We start from the raw sequence: 17856 nt of genomic DNA on the forward strand, positions 1-17856 counted from the left end.
AACAATTCCGTGTGTTTTTGTTCTATTTATTCGTATGTATAACCTATTTACACATGATATATAACCACGCCAGTGACGATATATTCGCACTGGACAATATTTCTCGTAATCTGGTTTAATTGAAGGATTATTTCAGTCAACACTTATTTCCAATCGAACGAAATAATGAAATCTTGAAAAGTTTCGTTGACATATGCATCGCGCATTTTTTATATTCTTTTTCACACACACATCACAGACTACATTTACACGGCCGCTTTGATACCGGTTTAATATATTACAAATTTTAACAAAATAAATAGTAATATGCACTTCTTTAGATGACGAAAATTATTTTTTTATTTATCCCGCACGCACTTCGTAATGTCGAAACTCTGTTCATGCGATCAAAAACTGACACATGGTTTGTACATATATATATGTATATTATCGATCGAATTTATGACTGGGTACTTAAACTTAGCCCCCCTATTTCGACTTTTTTAATTTTTTCTAACGCGAATCGTTTGAGGGTCGTTTGACGGTGTTTGTTTGATCAATTAAAACGTTTGTTTGATCATAATAATTCTAAAAAACGAAATTGAAAATTTGAAAAAAGTTAGCCCCAATTTTTTAATATTTTTATAGTAGCAAGGTTTAATTAGGGTCAAATCGACGCGGAATCGTTTGACGGTGATGAATATACGTTTGTTTGATCACAGTTATTGTAAAAAGAAGAAAGAAAGACATTCCAAAAAATGTTTGATGATCGGCCATTTCACCCAGAGCAGTCAATCTCAAAAAATATCGCTGTTCTTCTAATTTTCACTGAAACCATTTTATAATCGTTTGGTAGTGATTGTTAGATCAATTGAGACATTTTTAAAAAATATAATCACTCTAAAATACGAAATTACAAATTTCGCTGATATGAATATATAGATATACGCACGTTTTCGTGGTTGCCCAGGTTGCACGTATATTGACGTGTTAGGTTATGATCCCCGAAGAGCTATTGCGTGCGGAGTGCAATTCAATAAATGATGAATCATGGTTAATTAAAAGTAAATAGGGTAATTATCAGTGATGTGATTAATTAGTGTTTATTAATAATAATAATGGTCATAATTAATAATTCTTGAAATAATCTTTCATAAAAATCTTTTTCCTCAAGAGCGAGCCTCCAAAGTATCAGGAAATATCCGGCGATTTACAGAGCTGCAGTTTAATTGCAATCAGAGTTTTACCTCTAGTATTACTTCAGGAAAATCAAGTTCAACCTGGATTGCAAGGTAATAAAATTGACAAAATCATTCTTGTTTGTCATTTCTTTTGACAAATTTCATTCCCTCGTTATACAGTGGATATAATAACTTAAGCTCTAAGTATTCCAATGAATATGAGTAGAACAATGATATATATCAATCCGCTCTACGAGAGTGAAGAACAAGGGTGAGAAGTGAAGAACAAGATTGCCAAGAGAATTGAACAAGTTCTGTTCTAAGTTTTCAGGACGTCATCCTGGACGGACAAGCAGAATATAGATTCTTGCGTATTTGTTAGGAGGCGTTATCATCTTTCAATGGGGCGAGACACAAGGTCACCGTCTTCTGCTGCCTCAAATATTCTCAGCAAAGAGCTTCAATTTCCGGTGAGTCATAATAAAAAGCTACCCCCTTTCATTGCAAATGACCGAAATTCTATTGATTTTCATTTCAGATTTATTTTGTTCGGGTTCACCACTGTCAGATTCTTTGGCACTGCGAACTATCACACCCAAAACCATGCAGGCTTGACTTTGCAAGAGATTTAACAATATATTTCACTAGAACGGTCCGGTCGCTTATAGAGTGGCAATATCTGTTTTTCAGTGGTTATGATAGGAAAATAATGATGACAGCGTTGTCGAACGTCCTTGAGCACCGTGTGACTAACAATGACACGAGATTGAACGAGATCACAGTCAAAGGTGAACAGATATTCACGGATTCGCAGATTTTTGGTTTTTTTGGATTTACTTGAGTTTCAATGAGAAAAAAGTAACGAGTCAATTTTTTTACATAACGAAGGCGGCGTTAGAACGAGAAGCAAATTTCTCACGCTACCTTTTCAGTGGACTATCATTCCTGTGCTTGTCACAATTGTGAAATTTTGTAAATGAATTGTCGGCTGATGTGGAAGCAATTGCCGTGAAAAATGACACCGAGGTTCGTATTGTATTTTTTATCTTTTGTCAAATGAGAAATTGACTGAGTTATTATTTTCTATATTCATAAAAACAATTATTTTTTAAACGATGCAGGCTTTGGATAGCGGGAATGACGAGAACGGTGGAGACACGATACTTGATCCAGACGACGGCTCTGATTTACTTCGTAAGTATTTTCCGGCTCCTTTCAAACTGTTCATAAGTTTTGAACTTTCTATGTTAAGGAAATTGATCATTTTTCGGAAATCTAATTTTCAAATATTTGGAATTGAAGGTATCGTTGATGAGGATGAAGAAGAGGAGGATCTAGATCTGCTATAAGATTCAATACATCATAGAAATTTGAACCAGTATATCCAAGATTTCCTAACAAATTTCTTGTCGCAGAACTGCTTCCAAGCTTTCGTTGAGCATCTGACACCACCGGTTCTCACGAATTTGAATATAAACGCGAGTTATGCGTCAAAGAGTAATGATAAGAAATGAAATATAAATTAGTGAGTTTTTGCTCGGGCGGAAATGACCCAGCGAAAAATGGTTCAAAGAATCGTTTATTTACACTAGAGAACTGCTGATTCCATATTTTTCATCATTTTTACAGATCACAAAGCAGACCGCCATGGAGCAAGTGTCGTTCGTGATTTCCGTACAAGAATAAGCACCCGTGACTCCTTTACCGCTCCAGATTTGCCGGATGCCTTAAACAGTATTTTTCTTGTCCTCGCGAACATCCAGGAACCACCGATTGAACAGTCCACGGTCTCCGACGCCACGTAAACATCGACATAAATACAAATTCTAAAAAAAAAGAGTTATAAAAAACGGAAAAAAATCAAAAAAAGACTCCAACTCGTGAAAGTTGAAAAAAACTTGATCTCATCCGCTTTTTTTGTCTACATAAGATTTCGACCGAAATCGTTGTTCGGTAACAGGAGAATCTATAAATCTATATACTGAGCTTAGTTAATCAATTTTTATCAGATAATGCGCTTTTTTCAATCTTCTTGATAATTTTTTTCTGTAACGACTCAATGACCGATTATATTTATTGGTAAATAAATTCCAGCTAGGCGTAAGCATCTATGTCGACAATTTCTATGAAAAATCAAATAAAACCTTTCAAATATTCATGAGAATATGGATTTGGAACAAAATAATTGATTTCAACTGAATACCAAAATTCTTGATCTCCAACTCCTTTAGTCCTCTAGTCATATTCGTGACAAATATTGGTTCTGGTGCTTCTCATTTTTTTTCTTATTTATTTAACAACAACATTATTAGTCGCAAAAAGGATTTTTTTTCGTGAGGTATTCATACATTTTGCACAATAAATATTGATATGAAAATTATTTCTTCCTCAGTTGTCAAATTCGCGAGGGAAAGAAGAGAAGAAACTCCTAATAATACATCGGTCCCCATTCATAATTTTGAACTATGAAAATGAAATTCGCCTCCTTTAACCGAAAATTTGTGTCTTTACAGAAATGAGGAAGTTCGTCGATATTATTATCGATTGAAGTTTCCGAATTTAGATTCAAAATTCAACGAAAAATTCGTCAGTATCATTAGAAGCAGGAAATAGTAAAAAAGGAATGTAAGTTTTTATGAGAATTACTCAATGCTCGAAACTTTGAGAGACCATTGTCGATTTTATCTCGAATGGAAACTTCGTTGAAATTTGAATCATTGACGTTTTTCTGGAAATTTTTTCTCAGAAGATCCGCTGTCAGGAGTTTTCGCCAGTCGTGTTTTCCCTCGAGAATTTTGAGCTTTGCTAGCCTTAGGAGGGAAGGAGTGAGGTCTTTCGGTGCTTTGCAGTGACGAAACCATGTAAAATTTGATAAAAAACTTTAAGGAGTTTCGGTACAGGCGATACAATGTTGCCATGCTAACCCATGCTAAAATAATTAAAAAATTCACAAAGTTCAGAATTGTATAAAATTTGGTGAACATATTCTTTAGTGCCAAATTTGACTATACAAATTTTTTAAGATTTTTCTTCTACACAGTTATCGAGTAATTGATCACTAAAGTTCACGTGTATAAGCACAGCGTTTCCATATATATAGGTATACATTCCGGGCATAAGAAATCAGCTTTAATGCGTAATTACTCGATAACTAAGTAGAAAAAAAATTTGAAAAAATTTGTGTTTTCGCACTTGATGTTGAAGAACATTATCACCAAATTTCATCAATTTCGTAACATTTAGACTTTTGTACCGAAACTCCTTAATTGCCATCAAAATATCTTTTTCTATAAAAATTTCAAATGTTCTCTGTAATTGTACTTTTTGCAGTACAATACAATGTTGTTATGTCAATGATGGTGATTAGATAACTTTTTCCCTCTCTACTTGAGAAAATATATATTACTCTCTTGACATTCCTCAAACTCATTACTTTAAATTCTTCAAAACTTTTTATTGTTGTGATGAAATTACATCTGTTCGTAACGTTTTCGACAATACGCCATATTACTACTCTAGGGGATTGTTTGTTGCAAATAACAAAAGTTAAAAAAATTAAGAAGATTCAAAAAGACTGAAAGATTATTATTAGAGCGAGGGACAACCGGGCAAAGCTAATATCAATATATTATGTTATTATATGCAGTTAATCACTTATACAGCTATCCACTTTTATAGTTTTCTTAATTATTTTTATTTATGCTTTTTCCATTTTGTTATATTCTATTTTGAAGTCCTGGCGTGGATTGGATGACTCCAGCAAGTCTGAAATTTAAAAAATGACTATAGGAATACAAAAGGATGATAGGAAAAAGTTCTTTCAAAATTCGATATAATAAATCAATATACTAATTTTTGAAATATACAAACTCATGATTTGCGAAGGATACAAAACTTCATATCATAATTTTCATTAAAGAGCATATCAAGTTGCAACAATGGTAATTTATTGGTTGTTCTCATTCATAAAATATAATAGTATCACTTTCGTATCGCTCGTGTAATCGAAGAGTTTATAAGATTTTTAAAACTTTTGTATTGATAACCTCGCAAAGTCGCAAAGAACTGATGTCCAAGAGTTGCAATATGGGGTCTCGTAATGCTCCGAGACGATTCTTCGCATCTATTGGGTGTATCAGAAAAATCGATCGGACTTCGACGAAATTTTCTATTTCCTATTTTAGAGTGATTATATATTTTTTAAATGTCTCAATTAATCTAACAATCACTACCAAACGATTATGAAATGGTTTCAGTGAAAATTAGAAGAACAGCGATATTTTTTGAGATTGACTGCTCTGGGTGAAATGGCCGATCATCAAACATTTTTTGGAATGTCTTTTTTTCTTCTTTTTACAATAACTGTGATCAAACAAACGTATATTCATCACCGTCAAACGATTCCCCGTCGATTTGACCCTAATTAGACCTTGCTACTATAAAAATATTAAAAAATTGGGGCTAACTTTTTTCAAATTTTCAATTTCGTTTTTTAGAATTATTATGATCAAACAAACGTTTTAATTGATCAAACAAACACCGTCAAACGACCCTCAAACGATTCGCGTTAGAAAAAATTTAAAAAGTCGAAATAGGGGGGCTAAGTTTAAGTAGCCTTTATGACTGCTGTTACCAGCTGTGCTGCGCCGTGTGCTACGTTCTGAAGTTGACGTCAGATTTCCAATCATCAACAACTAATTTCAACAACCAATCACAACGTCCTAAAAATGGATGTCGTCAGATCCAACGAATCAGAAACTCGAGAGCATCAAAGTGCCTTTGATGGTGTTTATAAATACGGACGCATTAATTCGTGAATGTGTTGGTAACTTTTGCATAATCTTGAGCCCGTGCAAAGTTTTTTCTCAGCAATTACAACACCGATCATGCTGATTTAGGGCGGAATCGAATAGAAATAGAATTACTCAATTGGCTTAAACTTCAATTTTCAAGTTGCTAAATGGCTCCTGAGCTTCGTAATTCAATAAAATCACATGCCAATTTTACCCCCACCACCGCGAATCGTTTTATTCAGAGAAAGTATAGTCTCGAGTCGGCGAGAGTCTCGGGCTAGCAGACGACAGGGCTGTCAATGTACTTGTCCCGAGACTCTACCGAGTCTCTTGAACAAATTAACCCTTTTGCTTACACGAGGTAAGATTAAATAATACCCATTGCTATTTTTAAGTGTGCGTTTATTGCAATTGGAGTATTTTTGACGATGAGCTTGCATTATTTTCAATAAATATTGTAACTGCTCTTTGTTTTTGGTCAATGAATCGTTGTAGGCTTCTATCAAAGCGATGCCATTAGCCATGTCATTGACAATTTTCAAATTAAAAAAAAAAATCTAAGCAGCTTAAATAACTGGCATTTTCAGGCCATAAGTCCATATTTACCCTCAGTCATGGGGTAAATTAATTTGGTTGAAAAGGAATAAGGATTCTTGTGTGACGCAATAGCTTATATCCTCTGAAAGCAACGTTTTGTAATCACTTTTTTCAATGATTACTCGCTCTGAAGGAATTTTAGATTTTACTCGAGATTGCAATATTTTAGCCTTCACACTAACTGGCACAGCATTGTCGAAAAGAGCATTGTTCGAATAATAATAACGATTTTCTAAAAGAGCAAGTAATTTTCTACGTTTGTTTGTGAAACGAAAAATTTGATTTCGACAGTTTTATGAACATTTTTTTTCTATCGATCCAACTTCGAAGGGTAATAGCACGAGAATGGTTGCTCCAAGCTGAATGTTCATAAGGACTTTTTTTGTGGGGGAATCGATTTTCTATAAAAATATATAATTATCGTTTTTGTACGATTTTTTTATGAAGAGTTATGATGCAATGATCGGAGGTCTCAATAATTTCCTGGGTTATTCTTATGGAAAATCTTCAAACGCGAAGCGCCATTTGAAAAAAATTTTTGGTGAGCTCTACTTCTGAGATTGTTTTTTTTCACCTTGAATCACCTTTTTCGGCTGGATGCAAAGTAAAAAAAAAAATATCGTTTTTTTCCGCACACCCTAATGTACACATATGATACAAAACCAGAATGAGCCCGACTTATTTTTGTACATATATGATCCAATACCAGTCAACCGGTTAAGCCTCCATGTGAATCGGATAGTTTACCAGCCAAGTATAAGAGTCAGAATAAGTGGTGTGAACGCAACCACCACGGTATCTCATGGAGTACCGGTGATATTCCTTATAATTAAGTGAAAAACGTATTTGACATTATTTTAAAAAATGTGAGTTTTGTTTTCAAAAAAAAGTTACACACGAAAATATTACGTACTGATGACGTTGATTGTTCGGCGACTCTTAGCGATTGATGGGTCCACTCGTCGATGTGGCGCTTTATATAGTCTCAAAAAATGTTTATGTTTATGTTTAGTGCTTCGAGAAAGATTCAACTACGACTTACAGAAATTCTCGTTAAATTCTCTCAAAAAATAAATTATAACATTAAATTGGTTTTTAATACAAATATACAAAATTACAATCTTTACAAAATATTTTCTTTGAATCAAGTAAAATGGTAGGTTACTTTAGATACTTTTCAGAAAATTGTTCGAATAATTCTAGAAATTTCTTCATATACTTCTGTAAGAATATCGAGAACATTCGAATAAATAAATTTCAAAATAATATTCAAAGTAATAAATTATTTGAACAAACAATATATTGTAACGGGACAACCTTACCCCCTGGCACGATTTCTGGTTTGACAGAAGTCTGTCAGAGGGCTACAGACGGAGCGCTCTCGCGTCAGCGGAGCACCGCCCGTACGACAATAAGGCTCCCAACCTTTCCTGCATCCTCCTCCTTATTCCTACCAAAATTGTACACAAACAAAGCAATAACGGAGCATATCATTCCTCGATCACGAGAAGATTGCTTCTCGCAGTACGCTTTAGCGAGGCTAAGCCCGATTGCGTAGCGAGGAAGTAATACAGAGCACTAGATGCTCCTATACCGGACGAAAGTATCCGTTCTTGAAGGTCGAGTTCGAGCCAAGCCCCTCGAATTGCAAGATGGGGAAATCGGAAGGCTTTACCCGCTCCTGGCAAAAATCCGCCGGTCAGTGCACGAACCTGCACAATGACACCTCTCCTACGTGAGAGAAGAGGATCTAAAAAATCCTAAGTTCCGATATTTGGGATTTGACAACCTCCCGAATATCAAAACGTTTCAATATATTATATTTTTAATGATAAAAAGCGATAGAATTACTCATAATCGAAAATTGTTTTTAAATGGAAAAAATCATTTTTTTATAATAGAACATTTTCATTTGAACATGAACATTTGTTATAAAAAGGTACTTTGCAAAAAACATTATAATAAACAATTAGTATTAATAATAACGTAATGCGTATGTCGTGAGTCTCGTGTCACTGGACCACGCAAAAGAAGATCGGTTTACAGGAGATAAGACGTTCCACTTCGAAAAATGTTTATTCAGTCTATACATAAACTTGAATAAGTAGGTAATAATTCAAATTTTTTTCTTGGATCATCTAGCAAAATGGATTATACACATTGCTACGTATTCAGTCACGTGAATACTCGGTCACCCAGAAAAATATAAATAATTATTTTTTCTCCACGTGGCTGGCTCCGCAGGGCATCATGTTACAAGTATGCTCGAACTATCACGGATTTGTTGTTCTATAGTGCGGCTCGTGACTGAACTATAGTATGTCATATTTGGAAGATGAAGATGAGTCATTTTCTTTCTTAATCAGAGATTGATATTTCTTTCTATTTTCAAGCAGTATTGTGAGATTTAAAAATTTAAAAACATTTATATGTAAGTTGGAAACTAGTCCAAACTTATAGCGCGGTACGTCAGAGGCCGCCAGCCCGACACTCATGACAGTCGCGCTGTGGAATCAAAACTGCGTGCGAGAAGACAGTCCCTCGTAGATATTCGTGGGAACATCACAACGCTTGTCGCGACCAATTATAATTACCAGGTAAACCTGGGCACAATAATCTCTAAATGTAATATTATTGAATTGTTAAGTGTGTAACATGTAAATATATTTTCAGTTATTTCATGTATCAACCGCGGTACTTTTCTTTATGGTGACGTTGTCGCCAAATCCTCTAGAAAGACTAAGAAATTGTCTTACATATATATATTTTATTCATCATACAGATTTTCAGAATTTTAGAATCGGAACTCTTGAGATGAAATCAAGATGACGTCATCAATCAGATTTCACGCAAGATCACTGCGCAGTTATGACGCCGCCGATCCCCCCCCCCCCCCCCCTCCTCCATGGAACCTTCTGGAATATGCGCAGTGGAACCTGCGCAATAGATTTTTCTGCGCATGCACAGTTATGACGTCACCGATCCCCCCCCTCCGATGGAACCTTCTGGAACATGCGCAGTACCCCCCCCCCCCCTCATGGAACCTTCTAAAACATGCGCAGTAGAACCTGCGCAATAGATTTTCTGCGCATGCGCAGTAGAGAAAAAGCGGTCCAGAACCGGCCTTGTATATCTACTCATAACTGATTGTAAGTTTTTCTTTCTTATTTCCGCGCTGAATATTTTTGCTTTCGTCTATTCATGTTCCATTTTCTGATTTTCTTTTTTTTTCTTAATTTTTTGAGGTCACACATTCGTTTTGCGCAAAATAGTTTGAGAAACATTCATGACATTAAAAAATATCTGAAAAATTATTTTCTAGTACTATTTTTCAAAAATCAATCCATAATTAATGACAAATTCGTTTTTTTAGCGCGCACTGAGGAATATATCAATAATAAATTCGAAGGATTGAAGTTGTCGATTCAAGCGAGTATGACCAGCCTTAAAAGAAGTTTACTGTATGTTTTCAATTCCAAAATACTTGAAGTCAAAAACACCATTATTGCCAATAATGCAGCGACTATAAAAATGCAATCCTTAAACATGACTGAGGCAAAAGTTGGTGTTGGGGTAACCTTGCCAATCGATACTCTTGAAATCTTCATTGGATTCGATAACTCGCTGGAAGGGAATATTGACCAGAAAAATGCATTGGTAAGAATAGTTGCTGCACATATAAATACACCCATAAATAGTTTTGGATGAACGATTATTTTTTTTTTTTTATTATAGATGGCTTTATACCGGATCTTGACTTGTGGTGAAACAAGCGCAAAAAATTGCATTGCGAAAACCATGCTGGCGACGGTGACCAAAAACGTCGAGAAACACTACTCCGGAACAGGTCGCAAAGTACACGGTGTAGGAAAAGAAGATTTTAGCAAAACGATCGTATTTAGCTGCATTCAAGGTATATATTATCGAAATTAGCCCTTATTTGTTTAAAAATCCAGTTAAAGTGCATCCCAATATAAATTATAAATTATTTTATTTTCAGATGTTCTATTGGGAAAATTCGGTGACTCCAAGGAAATAGAAGGATTGAAGGGAAAAATCGGAAAATGGCTATCTGGTGCGACTGATAGGGCTGGCGGTCGCAAAGAGCCATAAAATAATAATCGACAAAAGAATATATATGTTTCTGAAATATATAAAGTTTACAATAAATGTAAATTTATGTAATATTCAAAGCATCCAAAAATTAAAATATCATCATCACATCAAAAATATATTTATCGTCATTGAATTCGTAATGATTTTTCAGTTAGGTAATACAATAATTAATTAATGATTAATTATTGGAACCATTAATGGCTTGGCTACGCTTGCCATTATTGGTCCCACAGTTTATTGCCATTGACGTGCCGTTATAATGTACCAGAAATAGGCTGACCATTCTTGGGAAAAGAATGGCAATCGGCAACGGACCGAAGTTATCATCCGTGCTTAAGCCATCATCCCGCCAGTCTTGACTGCCATTACCGCGTCAAAACCGAAGCGGTGGCTGCCGGTACTGGGCCGATCTTGGGCCCTTTGTAAAGCCCTACGTGGGTAGCTCATATAGTTGCTGAGATAACCCAATGTGAGTTTACATGGCTTGCGCCGAGAGCGCTTCTATTACTATATATACGCGCTTCCCGCGACTGCTGTTCAACCGCCACCACTCGACCACTTTCACGCGCTCGGCCGTTTTCGCTCCTCTTTGCGCCCGTTTTTCACCTACTTCTTCACAATTTGGACGAAAAACGAAGATATACGTAGGTAGCTGAACACTTCTTCTTTCAAAATCGGTTTAATAAATTGAAATTGGACGACCTCCAGGCGATCAGCCTTGCCGAAAAAAATGACCCTCTCAACTTCTGAGTGTTATAACTAATAAATTAATTATCCGACAGGGCCTGGATTTTTCACAAAGGAAGTATCTATCGAAACCTACAATCGTACAAAAAAAATGATCCATCTTTAAGATTAGCGACGATAGAAATTTTTGAAAAAACGCTACTTTTTAATGTTTTTAAAAATTTTCTCCGTTAATTGTTGATCGATCGGGTCGTTTCGGGGCTCATTCTCTTCTCATTTTTGTTCTCTACATTTCGTCTATTGATTGCTTTCTCATAGCTCCATTGGTTTTCGTTTTATAAGCGAAAAACCAAAAAAAATGCGTTTTCTTTTACTAATTTGTTGATAACAAATAATAAATACGAAATTTTTTGTCCTCAATTATTAAGTTAAGTTTGGGGGACCATTACGTGTATGATGGCACTGACAGCTTTCAGATAAAAAAAGAATCACAGCCAAACCCCCCGTTTTCTGGCCTAGTTAGGTTCCCACCGCGTGGCACCCCAACCTCTTTCGATGCCGGCCGGCGTCCTCTTGTTTCGTTGAAAAAGAAAAACTGAATTATTTGAACGAAATACTTACTTGCAAAAATGCTGATGTACTCCTGGAGATTATTTTCGGTCAGCAATTTCACTGTGTCCGCATCCATGACATCGATTTTAACTTTTTCACACCGCGTTTCGGTGCACATTCAGGAAGAATTAGTCGAAAGATCGAGAGCCCAGCAAGCAGCACGCTGTACGTACGCCGCGGTCACGTGGTACAAATAAACGGGCTATTCAAATTAACTAGGCGGTTTATTCGAAACGAATAAACAGTCTGTTCAAATTGAATGACTGTTTTATTCAACACAAAGAAATAAATTTATTTAAGAATCGAGGCGAATGCATCGTTTTCTTTACGGCGGCGAATAAAGTTTTATTTATTCTAAGTTCTATGACTAATTTCTATGAGGAAGTGAATCAAATAAAATTATATATTTATTTTTCTGTTCTCCGGGACGAAGTTGCCGCATTCCGCCTACGTCGGACAGAAAAATCGTATACACACCTCGGGCAGGAAAAAGTCAAGCCTCAGACCACATGTTTGTCAGCCTCGGCTTCGCCTCGGCCGACAATTACATGTGATCTGAGACTTTCCTTATTTTCCTGCCCTAGGTATGTAATATACTAATTAAATTAACCTCATTATTTAGAAAGAATCCATATTTCTGGGGAGTTAATAACGAATTGTATTATATTCAAAGAAATCTATTCTAATATACTTTTTTATTACTTTCTAATACACGATTTATTTGAAAAAAACAACGCAAATAAACCGTTTTCTTCACGGCAAATTAAATTTTATTTATGTTGAGGCATATCAATCGAAAACGAACGAAATAAAATTGTTTATTTATAGAAAATAAACCTCGTTATTTGAGAAGAAGAAATATTTCTTGGCATTCAATAAATAAATATTGAATTCAAAGAAATTTATCGTAAATATACTCCTTTATTAATTTCTAATAAATGATTTTTCTGGGTGTGACGTATGTAATCAGTTTGCAAATGCGTTGCATCCTTGAAGTAACCCTAGAGATTTTGAACCGAAAAAAACATCGCGAAGTCGTCTGAAAATCGAGTTTTTTTCACTTTGATTGGTCGGGAAAAATGTTTTTTTTGATTGGTGGCGAAAATTCGTTCAATACATAGCTCTGCATATGTCCCGAAAGTATATCCGCCGTTTTTAATATTCACGAAGACTTTGAATTGTAATGACCATTTAATTTTTTTTCTATGTCATTAGAAGTGTATGCTTTGAATTTACCCATGGATTGTTGCTATGATCAATTCGTCTCAGAACTTTTGGATAGATTTTGTTCAACTGTAATATACAAGAAATTTTTCATGTGAAGACAATCTTGAAAGTAATATGTTATAACCTATTCCAGCCCCGATTTCCCCATTTCTTTCGACAGCAAGAACCTGATTTTGTGCTTCCTGATTCGAACGCCGAGCCTGTGCTTTTTTCCTCAATTCTGAAATATTCCGAAAAGTCATATCTTTTCCACTTTCCCCATATCTCGGGAATGAAAGGTCAAAATTTTATATTTCTTTCTATATTAATCCCGCAAAAGTACTCAATTCACGACTGGTTTCATTTTCAAGTCGTAAGATACCCTAAGTATCTCTAATAATATATATAATATCAATTCCATGGGCTCCAGGTTGGTTGGCCTCTACTCACCGTACATTGAATTATGTCAAAACGTTTGATATCAAGTTTAGGACCAAACACATCAAATAAATATATATTCGAAAGTCCTAAAAACTACCATCGTTGTGGAGAGATGGGACTGGTTCAGCCTCTTCAGAGTTGAGACTATCCGATGACCCGTCAACGAAGTTATCTTCGGGCAGCTCATCTTCATCTCCCGTCGAGTCAGAGACTTCTTCAAAGGTCAACTCACTCTCTGAATCGCTCTCGACCACGTCTAAAGATATGACATAATTTATATGTATTGTGACGTGACATTTTTGCCCCGCCACTCGTACGAATCGTGTCGACCAGTGGACCGGGTTTACGGCCCATTTTGACGCCGTTCGACTCGTCGGGTGTTGGTCGGAACGAGACTCATCGTCACGTAATTATAAGATTTATTTTTAAGAATCGCGTATAGTACCTTTCGAGCGACAATTTACTAAGTCTAATAACCGTTACCTTTTACCTCGGTGCAAGTAAGAGAGAGAAATTCTTGATCGTTTAATTTTGAGTTTGATGAAGTTTCCTTTTGACTATTCCGTTTGTTTTTTGAGAGATTTGGTGTTAACGTCACCACATTGGTCCCAGCGAGCATTAGTTATTTGACGATACTTTCCTGCTGTTCGAGCCGATCTCGCTCGCAAGAACCATCCCTCTCACGCCGTCTTCGAGTACCGAAGAACATTCTCGACCTGCGGGCGGTTGAAAGAGCACGCTGGCATAGGCCATTTATTGAACGCCGCCCGTGCCTTTCCCGCCGTAGCAACCCAGAGTTGCACCGCCCGCAATACCGTGAATTCGGGTGTCAAAGTCCGTGTGAACCGGCGCCTCGTCAGGTGGGGTCTGGGGGAGTTTTCTGGAGGCGAGGTGCTGTTCTTGCCTGGTGGCTTATCTTGTGGGCCCACCGCGACATCCGGAGTCGTGAGGGAGGCCTCCCCTCGTCCTTTCAGAGCTGCCCGCCGGATCCTCAAGAGGAGAGACACCCGGATCACGGTCATCTAGTCGAGAGGAGTGTTTCGAGTGAGCGGGAGAGGTGAGAGCAGCAGAAGGGTAATTATTGCGATATTGGGTAAAGAAGCGTAACGGGAATTATCCTCCGTACACGCTCCCTTGTTTTGAGTTTCCCGCGAAACCGCGAGCAAAGACTCTGTACTCTAGTTCGCGCCTAGCGCGTGAGCGCCGTTGTGCATGGGCCTAGTGGTGGGGAGAACGCCGAATCTGGAGGACCGCTCGTACGCACTATCAGTCTTCTTCCGATCACCTCACCGGCGAGTCATCAATACCTCCCGATCATCGAGGTTCCTTTTGTCTTTCGGCGTGCGACGAGCGGGTTCCTCGGTAAGCCCTTTCTCTTTCTCCCGGAATGATTAATGGAGTTGAGCATTTTGAGTTTCGGAATTTAGTTCCGGTTTATTTGGCGTTTCGGGGAACATGTGTGTCGAAGTTTCGAGCGAGATTGCGGCCGATACTTCCCGTGTTCCCAAATTTTATAGTTTTGCGGCTCAGCTCCACTAATCGATTCGATATTAATTTGGGTCCATTCAGTATAGTTTATTTGACGTAATCTTGTTGCGCATTAATCAATTCAGTTTGAGTTTTGTAATGTCGAATTTTGGTAGTACGCGCTGGAATATTCCACGCAGCTACGTTTCTCTCTCTCCCTGCACGCGTTGAGGCTCTAGCGAGCACGGTCGTTCGCGCGATGTTTTCGCCCTGTCTCTCTCGCACTTATTGTCGCGCGTCGTCTATACGGCGATTTATTCTGTCTTTTGTATTGCGTATTTTTCAGCCGTTCCTTTTGCGTTCGCAGTTATTTCTTTTTCTCTATTTCGTGACGATCGTATTATTTTGTGCCTCTCTATGGCGAATTATCTTACGGCACTCTTCCGTTACCTCTGTTACCGTTTCAAAGATTATCTTGCTATTAGTTTCTGTGATTTATTTTATCGTATAACGCCGCTATCTTCGTATTATTGTACTGATCGTTCGGGAATTTCGGTGTTACCTCGCGCTTAGCCGAAGTCGCTTCACTATTACCTTCGATTACCTTTCGTCGCGAATTATTTTAGGGTTACCTAGCGTCAATTACCTTGCCTATGTTGCCTATGACGCTCTCGCGAATTATTTAGGGTTACCTAGCGTCAATTACCTTGCCTATGTTGCCTATGACGCTCTCGCGAATTACTTTCGGGTTACCTGGTGTCGATTACCTTTTACCTAAATTTACCTAAGACACCGTTTGTTCTGGCGTTGGTTACCTTTTACCTGTTACCTAAGGCATCTGCTCGTCAGATCGCTGATTATCTTTTACCTACAATGCCAGAGCGTCGGTCGTCGATTACCTACGACACCCGCGAAATTGCGATGCGATTACCTATTACCTGAATTACCTGATGAATTCGAGTAAGCCACGCGCCGAAACCGCGTTGTCGTCCGATACGTATTGGCCATGCGATTCTAGCGAGCCGTAAATTGAATTTCCCTTTCCACTCTTATTTTATGTAGAATCCAATCTCGCGAGGATTCATCTTTTCTTGTACTTTTGTTTATTTGAATAAATTGTGAATCTTTTCTGAATCTTCTGTCTGTGTCGATTATTTGCTTTGCGTTGTGAATTGCTACTTTTCCTCAAGGATCCCCCCCTCTACCTTTTGTATCTCAGATGAGCTGAGTAGTCGGACCGTCCTCGGTCATTCGTTCCCCCCCGTGTACTCTAAATTCTAGTTTTGCGTTGCGTTACGATCGCGAGAATCGACGAAAATAAAGTCGATTAATTCGACGGTACTTTGTACCTGGCGCCCAGTTCATTCTCGCAGCCAGAGAGTCATACGGGAAGGAGCGGGTGAGCCGAGAAGGGACTGGATCGTACCCTTGCGGGGAAAATCTACGTTACAGTATATACCTGACGTATTGTTTTGCTTAGTTCCTATCTTTGAAAAAACATTTTGATATGTCAAAATGTGAAGCTTCTATTTGATGCTATTTGTTCTGAATGTTGAAAATCAATTATTATAAATTACTGTTCTCCGGAGCTGGGAACGGGATCTCGACATTGTCGAGTAGCCAGTCCGGTGGGTGACCCTCCAATATTTCTCTATCGCGGCCCGGATCTTGTTCTGGGAACAAATAATAATATTGACAAGTACAGGTAATCTTAATTTATCATGCCTATCTATTTGACTTCGTTTCTCTCATATGCTTTCGACAATTGCTGTATAATAAATTTATGATGTTACCTAAGGACTCTGCCACTGGGGGTTCCTCGAGGTCGAAGCCTAAAGTGTTCGCCCGTCCGTCGAATTCCTGATCTATCAAATGGTCAACATTACCCTTTAAAGCTGCCGCTTTGATAATAAACTCGGATGGCGTAATTTGCCGGGATCGCAATTCTCGCCATGCTGAAAATATAAATAAATATGTTAGTTGACTCATCATTGGTATTATTGTTCAAACATATGACCAATTGCGCCAAACTACCTTGGAATAGATGTTTTTGCTTCAATATTGTCGAATATCTCGCGTATCGCGATATTCGGCAATTGTTCTCTAAGCGTTGGATGTCGGCCCGGACACTGGCTTGGAGTTTGAGAAGTTTCTCTATACCAAAATAATATAAATGTTATTTCTAATTGAATCTATAAACGCGATTTTTTTTACTAATACTACAATCAATACTTACCGATAAAATGCCATGGCCCAGGGCTGTGGTATGATTCAATAATATTATTTGTACGGTGGGACAGCCCGTAAACACTGAATCCGGTTAGTGCAACCGTTCCGATCCAATATCTTTTGTAATAATGACAGAAAACATTCGTTCTTCTTTTGACCTCGGCTGATAAATTATTTTCGATGGCGTTATATTGAGCCTCAAACAAATGCAGAGGTAAGAACGCCAGGGCCATAATTTTTTTAAAAAAACTTTTCCCTTCGGTATTATTCTTTATAAAACTGCGTAATCCTGTGGATTTTGCTTTTTGATATATGGCCTGGAATAATTGAAAAAAATTATGAACATTCTCCAAGGGGAAATAAGTTTTTCAGCTCAGCGGCAATCTCAATAACCTTACATGACAATTTACAAACAATATAATCTACCACAATGAAGAATACATACCCGATCATAATGGGTGTTGCACCCTGTACTGAGAGTCGAAATAAAGACGCTAGTGATAGCGTTACGCAACGCCTGCTCAAAATCGGACATGGCAAATTTTATG

The 17856-nt window shown here is 37.4% G+C and overlaps 2 protein-coding genes and 2 long non-coding RNA genes across 8 annotated transcripts; 2 read left to right on the forward strand and 2 right to left on the reverse strand.

The window, feature by feature from the left end:
* Positions 1–891: 891 nt before the first annotated feature.
* On the forward strand, positions 892–3324 carry LOC122418244 (uncharacterized). 5 transcript variants are annotated; one of them, XR_006262475.1, is made up of 8 exons: positions 892–1052; positions 1154–1271; positions 1485–1630; positions 1699–1948; positions 2020–2186; positions 2282–2354; positions 2463–2685; positions 2790–3324. XR_006262475.1 is itself a non-coding variant. In XM_043432369.1 (5 exons), the coding sequence occupies exons 3-5, from the start codon at positions 1562–1564 to the stop codon at positions 2963–2965; spliced, it is 495 nt and encodes a 164-aa protein (XP_043288304.1). In that variant the 5' UTR covers positions 892–1052; positions 1154–1271; positions 1485–1561; the 3' UTR covers positions 2966–3324. The 5 variants fall into 5 exon arrangements, 2 of the variants coding, with proteins under 2 accessions (XP_043288304.1, XP_043288305.1); XR_006262473.1 differs by having other exon boundaries at positions 2049–2186; XR_006262474.1 differs by having other exon boundaries at positions 2049–2186; positions 2463–2657.
* Positions 3325–4593: 1269 nt separating this feature from the next.
* On the reverse strand, positions 4594–5843 carry LOC122418165 (uncharacterized). The gene is made up of 2 exons (XR_006262454.1): positions 5031–5843; positions 4594–4925 (listed from the first exon to the last, which is right to left on the reverse strand). It is a non-coding gene; the product is annotated as an uncharacterized lncRNA (long non-coding RNA).
* A 3636-nt stretch (positions 5844–9479) lies between these two features.
* LOC122418160 (uncharacterized) lies at positions 9480–10697 on the forward strand. Its single transcript, XM_043432226.1, has 4 exons — positions 9480–9699; positions 9924–10207; positions 10286–10463; positions 10551–10697. The coding sequence occupies exons 2-4, from the start codon at positions 9986–9988 to the stop codon at positions 10661–10663; spliced, it is 513 nt and encodes a 170-aa protein (XP_043288161.1). The 5' UTR covers positions 9480–9699; positions 9924–9985; the 3' UTR covers positions 10664–10697.
* A 5977-nt stretch (positions 10698–16674) lies between these two features.
* Positions 16675–17173, reverse strand: LOC122418168 (uncharacterized). The gene is made up of 3 exons (XR_006262457.1): positions 17114–17173; positions 16873–17034; positions 16675–16752 (listed from the first exon to the last, which is right to left on the reverse strand). It is a non-coding gene; the product is annotated as an uncharacterized lncRNA (long non-coding RNA).
* Positions 17174–17856: the final 683 nt, after the last annotated feature.

This window comes from Venturia canescens, chromosome 11 (genome assembly GCF_019457755.1).
Source record: "Venturia canescens isolate UGA chromosome 11, ASM1945775v1, whole genome shotgun sequence".
NCBI lineage: Eukaryota > Metazoa > Arthropoda > Insecta > Hymenoptera > Ichneumonidae > Venturia > Venturia canescens.

Excerpts from the sequence above, each read along its gene's own strand:
- LOC122418244 (XM_043432369.1), top strand. The coding sequence starts at position 1,562 with ATGGGGCGAGACACAAGGTCACCGTCTTCTGCTGCCTCAAATATTCTC. Across the intron at positions 1,631-1,698 it reads GCAAAGAGCTTCAATTTCCG|ATTTATTTTGTTCGGGTTCA; the intron begins GTGAGTCATAAT and ends TTTTCATTTCAG. Across the intron at positions 1,949-2,789 it reads GAACGAGATCACAGTCAAAG|ATCACAAAGCAGACCGCCAT; the intron begins GTGAACAGATAT and ends TCATTTTTACAG.
- LOC122418160 (XM_043432226.1), top strand. The coding sequence starts at position 9,986 with ATGACCAGCCTTAAAAGAAGTTTACTGTATGTTTTCAATTCCAAAATA. Across the intron at positions 10,208-10,285 it reads TTGACCAGAAAAATGCATTG|ATGGCTTTATACCGGATCTT; the intron begins GTAAGAATAGTT and ends TTTTTATTATAG. Across the intron at positions 10,464-10,550 it reads CGTATTTAGCTGCATTCAAG|ATGTTCTATTGGGAAAATTC; the intron begins GTATATATTATC and ends TTTTATTTTCAG.